Raw genomic sequence first — 13086 nt, forward strand, 5'->3', positions numbered from 1 at the left:
AAAATGTCGTATGTTAAAATATTTATATGTTAGATTTTATAAAATAAGTTAATACCATGTCTTATAACAACTTTTAAAAAGACTCATATGTTGGAAATATTCTTGAAACCCAAAAAAAAAAATTCTACATATACTACTTTACGATTTTAGCAAATAAAATTTCACACTTAATTTTTTTTATTCTAAATCATTTATACATATAAAAGATAAAAGTTATTCAAAACATAAATAAGATCGCAATTGTATATTTTACATAAAAAAATAATAAATGGGAGTAAATAGGGAGTAGGGAGAGGGAGGAAAACAGAGGGAACAAGTAAGATCCATAAGAACATTTTGTCAAGAATTTGGAAGGAGATTATTTTGTTCTATGTTTTGAAAATGAAGAACACTTTGTAAAATTTCCCTTAAAAAAATACTCTAAAAAATAAATTTATCTTAGATAATTGTATAATACCCATCAAAACATTCAATATTTTCAAATTTCCCATCAAAACATCTAAATATATTATTTCCCCATTAAAATTGAAGTTCATATTTTTATCCCCTTTTCTTCCTTTAGTCTATTATTATTCTTTTATTAAAAATTGAATTGATAAATTTATCTTTTTCGTACAATAAATGTATCTTAATTATCCGGAACGGATAATTAATGCTAAAACCACATCCACATGTCTTTCATTAAGCGGATATACATACAAATATTAGACACACGTCAAAATTCAAAATCAAATCTACCTTAAACATATTGAATAAGGAGCGGATAATTTGAATATTACTAACATATATGCACATATTATTTTTGAATATTACTAACATATATGCACATATTATTTTTGAATATTACTAACATATATACTATATAGCCAATCATAGTGTTTGTTTTGGTCAACGAATCTAAAAAAATATAAGATAAATTTTAATAATACTACTTAATAATTCTACTAAAAAAAAAAATAGAACTTGTGGATACATAAATGTTACGTGAACAGAGAACATAAACTTAGAATTAACTTGCGTTACATAAATGCTATGGTGAGAAAGATCATGTGGTGCAGCATCAATTACTAAATCATGGTACAAATATCACCTATCCACCTCTTTGTTGGTTTCTGAAATTTAAAAAAGAAAAAAAAGGTGCACACACACACAGAGCAAAGAGCATAGGTTGTGGATTATACAAGTGATACACATGATATTTCTCCTTATAGCACATCTCCCTATTTTGCTATAGCAAGTACTACAAATAAAACCCGACAGATGCATCACCTCATCATAGAAACTAAACTGCATAAGTGTCAAATAAAAGACCTTAATATACTTAATTTCAAACTTAGACAACAAAATTACAGGCAGCATATCACAACACCAGTCCACCATTAAGTCAAATAAAAGACCTTAATATACTTAATTTCAAACTTAGACAACAAAATTACAGGCAGCATATCACAACACCAGTCCACCATTAAGTGTCAATGCTGATGACAAACAAAGAAAATTTGTGCATTATACAAGTGATACACATGATATTTCTCCTTATAGCATATCTCCCTATTTTGCTCTTGTAAGTACTACAAATAAAACCGGACAGATGCATCACCTCATCATAGAAATTAAACTGAATCTTTAAGAGTCAAATAAAAGACCTTAATATACTTAAATTCAAATTTAGACAACAAAATTACAGGCAGCATATCACAACACCAGTCCACCATTAAGTGTCAATGCTGATGACAAACAAAGAAAATTCTTTAAAAGAAACAAAACAAACAACTTTATTTCAAGCCGATAACTAATCTAGAATTCCAAAAAAAGGAAAACTACTGACATGAGTTACATAGATAAAACCATCCTAGAAGAAGATCATCTTCTTCAGTCTGATGAGACTACATTACTTCCTTTATTTATTAAAACATGTATCTTACGTCGCGATGGTACCAAAAGGGAAGAACCATGCACTTCACCTCTCTTCCATTCCTTGATTGAAACAACGGCTGACGACTTGTAACTTGTACCTGTCATATGCTCATGAAGTTCATATAAGAAATGATTCTGGCTCGGATCAGCCAGATCAACGTAAAATAAAGATATAACATTCCCAACATTGGGAATGGGTTCCTGCACAAGCAGAAACAGATCTTTACCAGGTCAAAGAAAGGTATAATAAAGATCCTCTTCATTTAACATTATAGTGCACTGCCAGCCATAGCTGTAGTAACAGCCGGGCTCTCGGTGGTCTTTCAGAAAATGTGCCCGCCATTCTCCTACAACGTTGTGCATAAAGCCATAAACAAATAAACAAACCAAAATAAGCTTTCATTTTACAAGCAAACTTTTTGTCAGAAAAAATAGACAAATGAATTCAATAAGCTGTACTACATGCATGATGCACTTTAAAGTTTAAGTTTCAATCAAGAACAGTACAGCCATGCAGTACCAACCAATACTTGGTCCCACAACCATTTCACAAATTAAACCCTACATTTTTGTGTTAGTAGATTTGTTGTACTAATACATATCAAGTAAAAATGTGCACCTGAAAAGGCCTTGTGAGCACATCCTGGAATTGGGCATAAAGACGGGCCAAACTCACACATTTTAGCATGCATTTGCATCTGTGAGTATGAAACAGACTGGTGGCAACCTAAATCGGCATTAGGGCAAGGGAGATGTATTGATTCCAACACCTTCTCGAGTGCAATGTTTTGGCCCCCTATCGGTTTATTGCAGGCGGGACACTTGTTTTGTACTTTTTCCCAGCAGGACAGACACGCGATGTGACCTAATATGCACTGCCAAAAGTATGTGAATTTGTTCAGTTTTTGCATTTGCAATACAAGGTAAGAACAAAAACGTTTCAAGTTGTACCAAATTGAATTAAAAGTTTCAACTGCAATCATTGCTTGCCAATTAAACTTGGATTTTACTGGATTTACAATCTCAACCACAAATATCTTATGCTTGTAACAATAATCAAATGTTAGAAGGCAGTTCTCATTTTAAATATGAAACAAAGGATATAAATTTCCAGAGAATAATATTGAAAAATAAAACCTGATAAAGTGGAGGGCACAAGGGATTGGTGCAAATGGAGCAGTCCAGTAAGTCGCGATCGATTGTGACTCCAATCTCATTTCTTGTTGTAGTCTCTTCTCCCCCAATTTCTCTTGAAGACACAGAATTCAAACTCTCTTCTCTGCCAATTTCTCTTGGAGATGGAGGATTAGAAGTCTCTTCTCCCCTAATTTCTCCGGGGGTCGGAGCATTTGAAGTCTCTCCTCCCTCGATTTCTCTTTGAGTCTGAGAATTTGAAGAGTCTCCTTCTTCGATTTCTCTCTGAGTTGGAGGATTTGAAGTATCAACTCCTTCGTTTCGATACTTTGTGCGGTTGGCATTGGCCCTCACCCTCTCCATGGCAGCCTAGCAAACGCCACTGATCCCTTCGCTGTCTCCTGTTCAGACAAAGAGAGAGGCGAGTCTTTTTTTCTTTTTCTTTTTTTTCTTCTCGAGTGAAAATTTTGAAATAAAGAATTTCAAACTCAGAAAGTCCCCAGCCTAGTGTGGACAAGGACTAGAATTGGATATACTTAACTGTCTTTGGCTTGACATTGCAATAAGAATGATAAAAGTACCCTTCAAATTCAACTTTTAGGTTCCAATTCCAACTTTTATAAGACAAACCCTAAACCCTAAATTGGTAAAGTAATTGATTGCAAAATCAACAAAACCTCAAATGAGCCTAAGAGAGATAGAAAGGGAAAAAACATAAACCCTAAATTGGTGTAGTAAGTCGCAAAATCAACAAAACCTCAAAGACCAACGAGAGAGAAATACTAACAAACAATATATTACCTTAGTTGAGAGAGAGAGTGGATGGTTGAAATGAAGGAGAATATAGAGATATTTGGTGGCGATATTTGCAAAGAGAGGAGAGAGATCGGGGGCGGAAGCGAAAAGAGAAGTTTCCAGTGAGCAAAAAGAGAGAGGGGGAGCAGGTGGAATTTGGAAAGAGAGTTTTCAGAGTTTTTTTTTTAAAATTAAAAGAGACCTTTCAGAATTGGGAAAGAAGCAGAATTTTTTTTTTTCTTGCTACCCTAAAATATCAGAATTAAAAGGGTAAGATTACGGTACTATGGTTGTATAGAGGGTTACGGCGCTACGGCTCAATATTCGAGTTTTCAAAATTCTAATGGTCGATTCGAACCGTTTATCTTGTTCTCTATATTAATATGTGTGACCAAATTTTACATTTTTTTAAATTTTTTAATATTTTTTTAGATAGGTAGAAAATCAAATATCTAAATGGTGTAGTATTTTTTAAATCAACAGATTTTAATTAAGGGTTAATTGCATAATTTAAAAAAAAAAAAAACCATGGTTTTAGCCAATAATCGTTTCCTGTTTGTTTTCTTGGCTTTTTTTTTTGTTAAAATTATGCAATTACACTAGATTGTCTGGTCAGATTGAATCAAGGAGTCTTTGTTTTTCTTCCATTTAACGAAATATTAGTAGGTAACTGCCTGCTACTTTTTAAAAAATAAAATCAAGGACTACTCAATTGGACTGCTCAACCTCAATGTGTAATTAAGGGTTAAATGCGCCACAGTGCAAAATTGGACAACAATTTCATAGTTTTCTTTTATGAGAATTATATGCTAGTTTTCGTAGTTACATCATTTATCCTTTTCTATTAGAGAGGAATGGGTTTGTCGAATCCTTTGACAGTAATCATCCCTATCTCAATTTGAAACTTCAGCAAAGACAGTCAAGTACCTTGAGCATTTTCGTGCTGACAACATTGTCAGATATTCAGAGTTCATTTGTGAGTGTTTAAATGCCTGGCCTTGGACTGTGCTGGGGCAATTATGGCCTCTCTTTACATGCTGCTTTATTTATTTTAATTTCGTTTGCTGTCTGAGATTTATGTGTCATTTTGGTCAATTCCTGTACCAGTAAACAATAAGCATCAGAAGAAATTACTAAGCCCGGTATTTTCCTAGGAGATCTGCACTGATGAGGTATGGTGCCAGCTTGTACTTGCTAAGTTTATGATCGCTACTGTCAGCTTTTATTGGTACTACTGGTGGAATCTAACAGTTTTTATAAAGATGGATCAAAAGGAAATAAAAATCTGAAGAGGGGACACGGACACCAGTACAATAGGAAACACAAAATCATTCATATTTACCAGAGTAAATTTTGTTAAATCGTGTGCACAATCCTTAAATTGCATAGAAATTCCTCTGCTATTGAACATTGCTAAAAGAAGACCTTGATTCTTCCGATGTCATCAGTGTGTTATCTTGGGCACCCGATCTATGAAAAAATTCTTGTACCGGTTGCTAGGCAATAAAGTAGCAGGGAGAGTCGAGAGAGCACAAATTAAGCTATTTTTTAAGGTCAACTAAGAATACAAGAGATGAAGAGATGCAATGCAGTAGAGTACTTATTTATTAGGATCTCACCACAGTAATTGTTTGATGTCACAGTTCTTAAATTCATTCAGGCTTGATTTTCACCTAACTATAAACATAAAACAATTCATGTTTTTTTTTCAGCGAATATTTTGTTATTTGTATTTTATACAAGCAGAATTGATATGGTGATTGATTAATCAAATGCTATCTGATCCAACTTAATTTAATTATAATTTTATTCCCTTGATTATAGTAACAATTGTAGACTTATTGAACTAAGTGTTATCAAGAAATTATATCTGTTTCAAATAACATGCACAACTTTTTATTGAGCTAATGAATTCCACATCGACCTCGGATGGCCTCATTTCATATCTCAATCAGCGACCTCCGATGACCGAAATTTTTATTTATAGAAAATTAATTAAATAAATATTGATAATGGATAACGAATTTGAGTTTTTTTTTGAGATATAGAGAAAATGTGATAGTTTATAACGTTCTCTGGACATTATAGATCATCACGGCTGGAAACAACTTGTTTCGACATCTATTTCTGCCAAGAACATACCCTATTTTGGCAGAAAGTGGCATTGTTTTGGCCAGGAACTGGCACTGTATTGACAAGAACTGACACTGTTTCAGGCCGTGATAGTCTATAATGTTCAGATGACGTTATTATAAACTATCATATTTTTCCTATATCTCAAAAAACCTCAAATTAATTCTCCATTATCGATATTTAATTAATTAATTTTCTATTAATAAAAATTTCGGTCCGATGACCTGCCCATTTAATTATGGACGATGATAACAGTCCCCGCACCCTCCACCCCGCAAAAAACCCCGCAGAAAAGGACAAAAATAACATGGGGGGACCGTCCAATCATTAATGAGCGTTTAAAAAACTGCGGGTATTTAACTTGAAGCATTAAAGTATTTACCTTGAATTTGTCAGGTATTAAACCCTATGCAATAATCTCTATTTATGAAAGAATAAATCAATCCATTAATTGTCCCCGCACAAAATTTCCTTTTTTTTTGAATCATCCCCGCACAGTTGGGGACCATTAAACATGGGGGGACCACTCAATCATTAATGAACGTTTAAAAAACTGTTAGTATTTAACTTGAAGCATCGAAGTATTTAACTTGAATTTGTCAGGTATTAAACCCTATGCAATGATCTCTATTTATGAAAGAATAAATCAATCCATTAATTGTCCCCGCACAAAATTTTCTTTTTTTTTGAATCGTCCCCGCACAACTGGAGACCATTAAATAAACAATCCCCTCACCCAATGATAAATACTCTGAAACATAATGATAAATATTTTATGTTACATGAGTAAATACTTGACATTATATGGATAAATACTTTATGTTACATGGATAAATATTTCTCAGGCATACTTTCAACTTTCAGTAAAACATCAATCGTAAATACTCTCATGCATAATGATAAATACTTTATGTTACATGGATAAATATTTTGTATTGCATAGATAAATACTTCTTAGACATAATTGCAACTTACAGTAAAACATCAATGATAAATACTTTCAGACATAATGATAAATACTCTATGTTACATGGATAAATACTCTATGTTACAAGGGTAAATACTTCTCAGAAATAATGATAAATACTTTTTTGAACATCAATTAACAGATAAACATTTATTAACAGTGATTGTTATTAGATAACAGTATAATTAATGCGCAGATTGTTTTTAAAGCAATAATTAACGCGGGAATTGTTATTAGAGGAATGCATAATTAATGCGGGGATGGGAGTGGGGGGTTCTTATAATTAGTGGGGGGATAAAAGGAAACTTTTAGGAAAATTAGTGGGGGGATATATGGCATTTAAGGAAGAGAGAGAGTGCGGAGAAAATGGGGGGATGGGAGTGGGGGGTTTGTTATAATTATTCTTTAATTATTCATAAAAGACTCCATCCGACCTCTCACACTGAGCAATATCTTTAATCACTAAATCAAAAAGGTTATTTGCAAACTCGGTAAAAGTGGACAATAAAAGATCGAAAATCATCTAATTTGACCTAAGATTTAACATCTCTAATTAACTAATGTTATGAAATTTCAGACAGTATAAAAGAATAAGAAATTCCTTATCAACAACCTCATTCTGATTAGTTTCCTTAAGGGCTTCACTAATTGAACAAGCCAAAAAAAATGCTGCAAAAAAAAATCCAAGGATTGTCAAAATATGACATAATTAAACAGTTTATTAGATTCTTACCAACTTACAGAGGCTCATGATATATTTTATTTGATTAGAACTAGGGTGTTGTTTCTAAGTTCATCAAGTCTTTTTGGATGGTTGGCAATAAGGAACAGAATACTGACCCATGACAACCTCAAGAGGAGGGGGTGTATCATTGTATCACCAGGGGCGGATCCACTGTAGCACAGGGGGGTCAGCTGCTCCCCGCTGGATTTTCAAAAATAGTGCTAAAAATCTGCTTTTCGGACCTCTGCCCCTCCCTGGAATTCAAATTGCCCCCCCCATAGCCCATTCTGGAATTCTAATAGACGGAACGGAGCCCATATAAACTCTGAGCGAAACAAATTACCATAGCCCAAATAGGCGCTGATCCCAAATAGCGAAAATTAGTTGAACCAAAATTCTCTATAAATGTTGAATTGTTGATTTTTTTCAAGTAATTTTGGATTTTTATTATATTGATTGGTATTTTTTTTTTGTTATGTTGAATTGTACCCGATAAGCTATTGGATTTGAACCTAATAAGCTATTTGCATCCGATTATTGCCCCGCCCTAACAAAAATCCTGCGTCCGCCCCTGTGTATCACGGTGCACCTTATGCAAGATGGCAAATGAATCGGTACATCATTTATTTCATACATGCCCTTGCACTAGAGAAGTGTACAGGAAAGTCACTAGGAGTAAACCATCACCCAATTGGCCACCAGAACCATTCATCAATATAATTGATACTGAGCAGGGAGGAAAGCTAACGACGGGACAAAAAGCGCTGCTGTTGATTATGCAGTTCATCATTTGGAGGGAAAGATGTGCGAGGTCATTTAGAGAAGCAGAAAAACAACCTGAAGAATTGATACTTGAGATACGGTGGCAGACTCAATTTTACCAATAACGGAGAAGAAATGGAACAGTGCAGGCAGAGGAAACCAACGGATGCTTCACTGGTAAGAACGAGGCTAGTACGGTGAAGAAAACAGCAGGGGCCTGTTCTGCAAAATTTACAACCTCTCTACTCTCTCCGTAATTTATGCTTTAGTTTCTGATTTTGTTAAATTTACCTTTTCACCTTTTCTTTTAAAACACGGCTCAGCTGTTTGAACTTATCTTTTCTTGTATTTTAATTCATTACAAAACTTTTGTAATTTACCATTTCAATGGAATCAAATATGGGCTTGGACCCATGTTTTTTCTCAAAAAAAAAGTTCATCAAGTCTTTTTGTGAATTCAATTCTAACATTAATCGGATTGGTTTCAAACAATGCATCCAAACTATTAAAATCTTTCTACTTTACGAGTGATGTACTTACATTTGAAAATTTGAAAATTTTAAAATAGTTTTATATAGAATCAAGTGGTCAAAAGACATTCAGAAAATGAATGCATTAAAATTAATTTATAAACCTTCTAAATTTGATCACTTTACTTTATACTAAATTAATCGAAAGTTTAAAATTTCACATAAAGATACATTACTCGTAAAGTATAAGAATTTCAAAAGTTTGAATTCGTGGTTTAAAAGCAATCTCATATAGAGTAGAATTCAACACCTTAGTTCTACTCGTTTTATTATACCTTTTATGGATGAATACGTGACTGATTGAATATGCTTTATACCTTTTATTTAATTAATTCAAATATAAGAAATCCAGGATTGTTATTCTTAGACCGACATTTTCATTTCTCACTTGCCTTTTCCCTGGGTGCAATATGATCTTATTTTTTAAGAATTCAACCTAACTGTCGAAATCATACCAATTGTAAGATAGTTAATTATTAAAAATTAGGAGTTAGCTTGGCTGTCAGAAATATACTTGTATTTCAACTGAAAGACATTGTCCAATTTTTTCTTCTTCCAAACAGTCGATCAATATCGAACACAAAAATTATGTATATTTTTTATCAACAATGCAAAAAATTGATCAGTAGAATGATGCAAATATTTATCCCTTCACCAAATACACATCAATAAATGGATATCCGTGCTTGCGGTCATTCACAGTTGTCTGAAGGTCGACCACATGCAAAATCATACGCAGAAAGGCCATACAAGATCAGCCACGCGGTTGGCCAGAGAATATTTTCCAGCGAATGCTTCTAATTAAATATTTTCTCTGCAAAACGATAAAATAAAAAGTAATACGATTGACATTGCTAAATGGATTCTCTGGTCTGAAATGCTTCTAATTAAATAGGCTTCTTACGCTACTTTTATCGAGTCAATCTTAAACCCTTGACATTTATTTATATATAATCAACCCTGAGAATATGTCGACACAAACAATTGATAAAATTCAAATTTGCACGGATGAGGATGGAACCCATGGATATTTATTCATTTCTGTTGACATCAAGACACTGACCCAATTATAATTTACTCCAACAAACTAAAAGAAAATACATTCATATCATATCCCCCTTTCTTGAAACTGCCATTGCTAAACTATGTCAACTCATAACCTCTCTCTGGCACCAACACCAAATCACCATGTCAAAACATGTTGCGACTTTGCTGCCACTTTGCAAATTGTTGCGATATCGCTATGCGCGTTTGCTATCTTGTACGCAATCGTCTGTTCCGTACGATGTCTTTGTCGCCGTCACATCGAAAGTGATAACATGGCAAGCCCTCCCGAACTGTCCGGTATGGACCCGACAGTAATCGCAACGCTCCCGATGTATCAATACACACGCCAAGGTAAAGGAGACGAGCCGGCACCCGATTGCACAATTTGTCTAAATGAGGTAGATGAAGGGGATGCAGTGAGGTTGCTGCCTGTTTGCAAGCACTTGTTTCACAGAGATTGCATTGATTTGTGGCTTGAGAAGAACATTACATGTCCTGTGTGCCGCTCCGGGGTCATAGGTGGTACGAGAGAGGATATAGAGATGCAATAGATTTTTTTTTTTTTCTTTTCTTTTCTTCTTTTATTGAATTTAGACAAGCTGACTTGTTAAATTGTTTTGTTATTGTAAAAAAAACATTTATAAAGTTTATAAATTTTTCTCAGTAGTTTTTATTATTACCATTATTTTTTAAATTGTGGTAGTTAAATATAATCTGTTTTCATCATACATTCATACTCAACATCAATGTTGAAGCTTGCAAGAGTTGAATTTGAAGTTATGAGAATATAACCTTACTGATTCTAGAATGATGAAAGTAAGCTCAAGAAAATAAACCAAAACCTTACTCAAGCCTAAAAATAGAACTGTAGAATCTAGTTACAACCCAAATCAGCTTTTTTTTTTTTTTTTTTTCATTTACGTGGAAAAAACAAAACAAAACTAATGATATAAAACTAAGAGTGAGTCTATGGTACTATGCATGGCACAGATTGATCCGTAATACGGATCAATATTTTCGTTTTTCAAATTCAAAAGGTTGATCTGAACTGTTCAACATGATCTCTATGTGAATATGTGCGGATGTGCTTGTAGACCGAATTTTATATTTCTTTAGAACTATTTTGCTATATTTTAAGATAGGTTGAAAATTCTAGACCATAAAAAAAGTGATTTTCAACATATCTTAAAAAATAGTAAAGAAAATTCTAAAAAATAAAAAATTCATTCTACAAGTACATATTTACATGAGAATCATATTAAATAGTTTGAATTGACCGTTAGAATTAAAAAAAAAAAAGATCACTCTAAAACTAATTCACAAAGTATCAAAGAATTAAGACATTCTTGTCAACAACCTCACTCCTGATTAGTTTTCTTGAGGACTATACCATTTGAACAAGCCAAAAAATTGCTACAATATTAAAAATAGTACTGAAAAAAAAAAATCCAAGGATTGTTATCATAGACAACATTCATTGGTTTAATAGATTCTTACCAACTTACAGACGCTGATGACATGCTTTATACCTTTTATGGTTGAATACTTGGCTATAATACATTAAAGCTTGAGATTTCATTTTGACATTTTTAGTTGATTTAATTTATTATTTAACTCACATATAAGAAATCCAAGAATTGTTATTCTTAGATCGTCAATTTCATCTCTCACTTACCTTTTTTCGAACAAGTCTTCTCTTCACCTACGGACTCCACAAAAAAAAAAAGATAATTAAGTATTCTCTCGGACAAAGATGGGACACACTACTTTATGGCATCATATTAACTCAAAAACGGTTATTATTTTACGGTTTGAAATTAACTCATAAACAGTGTCTATTCGGAATGTTTCGGGCCAGCATTATTTATGCTTTGAGATTCGTGCAAAGTAAAAAAAAGGGGTCCAGAATCACTAATTATAAAAGATTCCTTTTTATGTTACCCATTCCCTTTTGTTTAATTAAGAGTTCAACCAACTGTCAAAATCATACCAATTGTAAGATAGTTAATTATTAAAAATTAGGAGTTAGCTAGGCTGTCAGAAATATATACTTGTATTTCAACTGAAAGACATTGTCCAATTTTTTCTTCTTTCAAACAGTGGATCGAAACCGAACACAAAAATTATGTATATTTTCATAAACAATAATATAAAATTTTGATCAGTAGAATCATGTAAATATTTTTCCTTACACCAAATACACATCGATAAATGGATATCCGTTCTTGCTGTCATTCACACTTTCACAGTTCTATGAAGGTCGACCACATGCAAGATCATACGCTGAAAGGCCATATAAGATCAGCCACGCGGTTGACCAGATAGTATTTGCGAGAGAATGCTTCTAACTAGAAAATTTTCTATGCAAAAAGAAGTAATAAAAAATATAAGAGCGAGTCTATGGTACTATGCATATCACGTGTTGTTATCGTGCTACGGCTCTATATTTGAGTTTACAAATCCTAACGGTCGATTCGAACTGTTCATCTTGTTCTCCATATTAATATGTGTTTGGAGACCAAATTTTACATTTTTTGAAAATTTTTTACTATTTTTTTAGATATTTAGAAAATCACTTGATCTGAAAATTCTGGACCATCCAAAAACAGTGATTTTCAATAAATCTAAAAAAATAGTAAAAAAATTTCAAAAAATGTAAAATTTGGTCTCCAAACACATATTAATATGGAGAACAAGATGAACGGTTCGGATCGACCGTTAGGATTTGAAAACTTGAATATAGAGCCGTAGCACGGTAACAAATCGTAATATGCATAGTACCATAGACTCACTCAAAATATAATCCAATTAATTGATATTGAGACATGGATTCTCTGGCTTGAAATGCTTCTAAATACGCTTCCTACACTGCTTTTATCAATTCAATCTTAAATCCTTGACACATTTAATATACGGTCAACCCTGAGAATATGTCGATACAACAATTGATAAAAATTCAAATTTGCTCTGATGAGAATGTAACGCATGGAGATTTATTAATTTCTGCTGACATTAAGACACTGACCCAATAATAATTTACTCCAACAAACAAAAAGAAAATACATTCATATAATCCC

General features: G+C 33.0%; 1 protein-coding gene across 2 annotated transcripts; it reads right to left on the reverse strand.

Moving 5' to 3' along the window:
* Positions 1–1631: 1631 nt before the first annotated feature.
* Positions 1632–4018, reverse strand: LOC144564303 (putative E3 ubiquitin-protein ligase SINA-like 6). 2 transcript variants are annotated; one of them, XM_078313901.1, is made up of 4 exons: positions 3853–4018; positions 3055–3452; positions 2537–2792; positions 1632–2264 (listed from the first exon to the last, which is right to left on the reverse strand). In XM_078313901.1, the coding sequence occupies exons 2-4, from the start codon at positions 3412–3414 to the stop codon at positions 2149–2151; spliced, it is 732 nt and encodes a 243-aa protein (XP_078170027.1). In that variant the 5' UTR covers positions 3415–3452; positions 3853–4018; the 3' UTR covers positions 1632–2148. The 2 variants fall into 2 exon arrangements, with proteins under 2 accessions (XP_078170027.1, XP_078170028.1); XM_078313902.1 differs by having other exon boundaries at positions 3055–4018.
* Between the last annotated feature and the right edge of the window lie 9068 nt (positions 4019–13086).

This window comes from Carex rostrata, chromosome 13 (assembly GCF_964058835.1).
Source record: "Carex rostrata chromosome 13, lpCarRost1.2, whole genome shotgun sequence".
Classification (NCBI taxonomy): Eukaryota; Viridiplantae; Streptophyta; class Magnoliopsida; order Poales; family Cyperaceae; genus Carex; species Carex rostrata.

Excerpts from the sequence above, each read along its gene's own strand:
- LOC144564303 (XM_078313901.1), bottom strand. The coding sequence starts at position 3,414 with ATGGAGAGGGTGAGGGCCAATGCCAACCGCACAAAGTATCGAAACGAA. Across the intron at positions 2,793-3,054 it reads TGTGCCCTCCACTTTATCAG|TGCATATTAGGTCACATCGC; the intron begins GTTTTATTTTTC and ends TACTTTTGGCAG. Across the intron at positions 2,265-2,536 it reads TGCTCACAAGGCCTTTTCAG|GAGAATGGCGGGCACATTTT; the intron begins GTGCACATTTTT and ends ACAACGTTGTAG.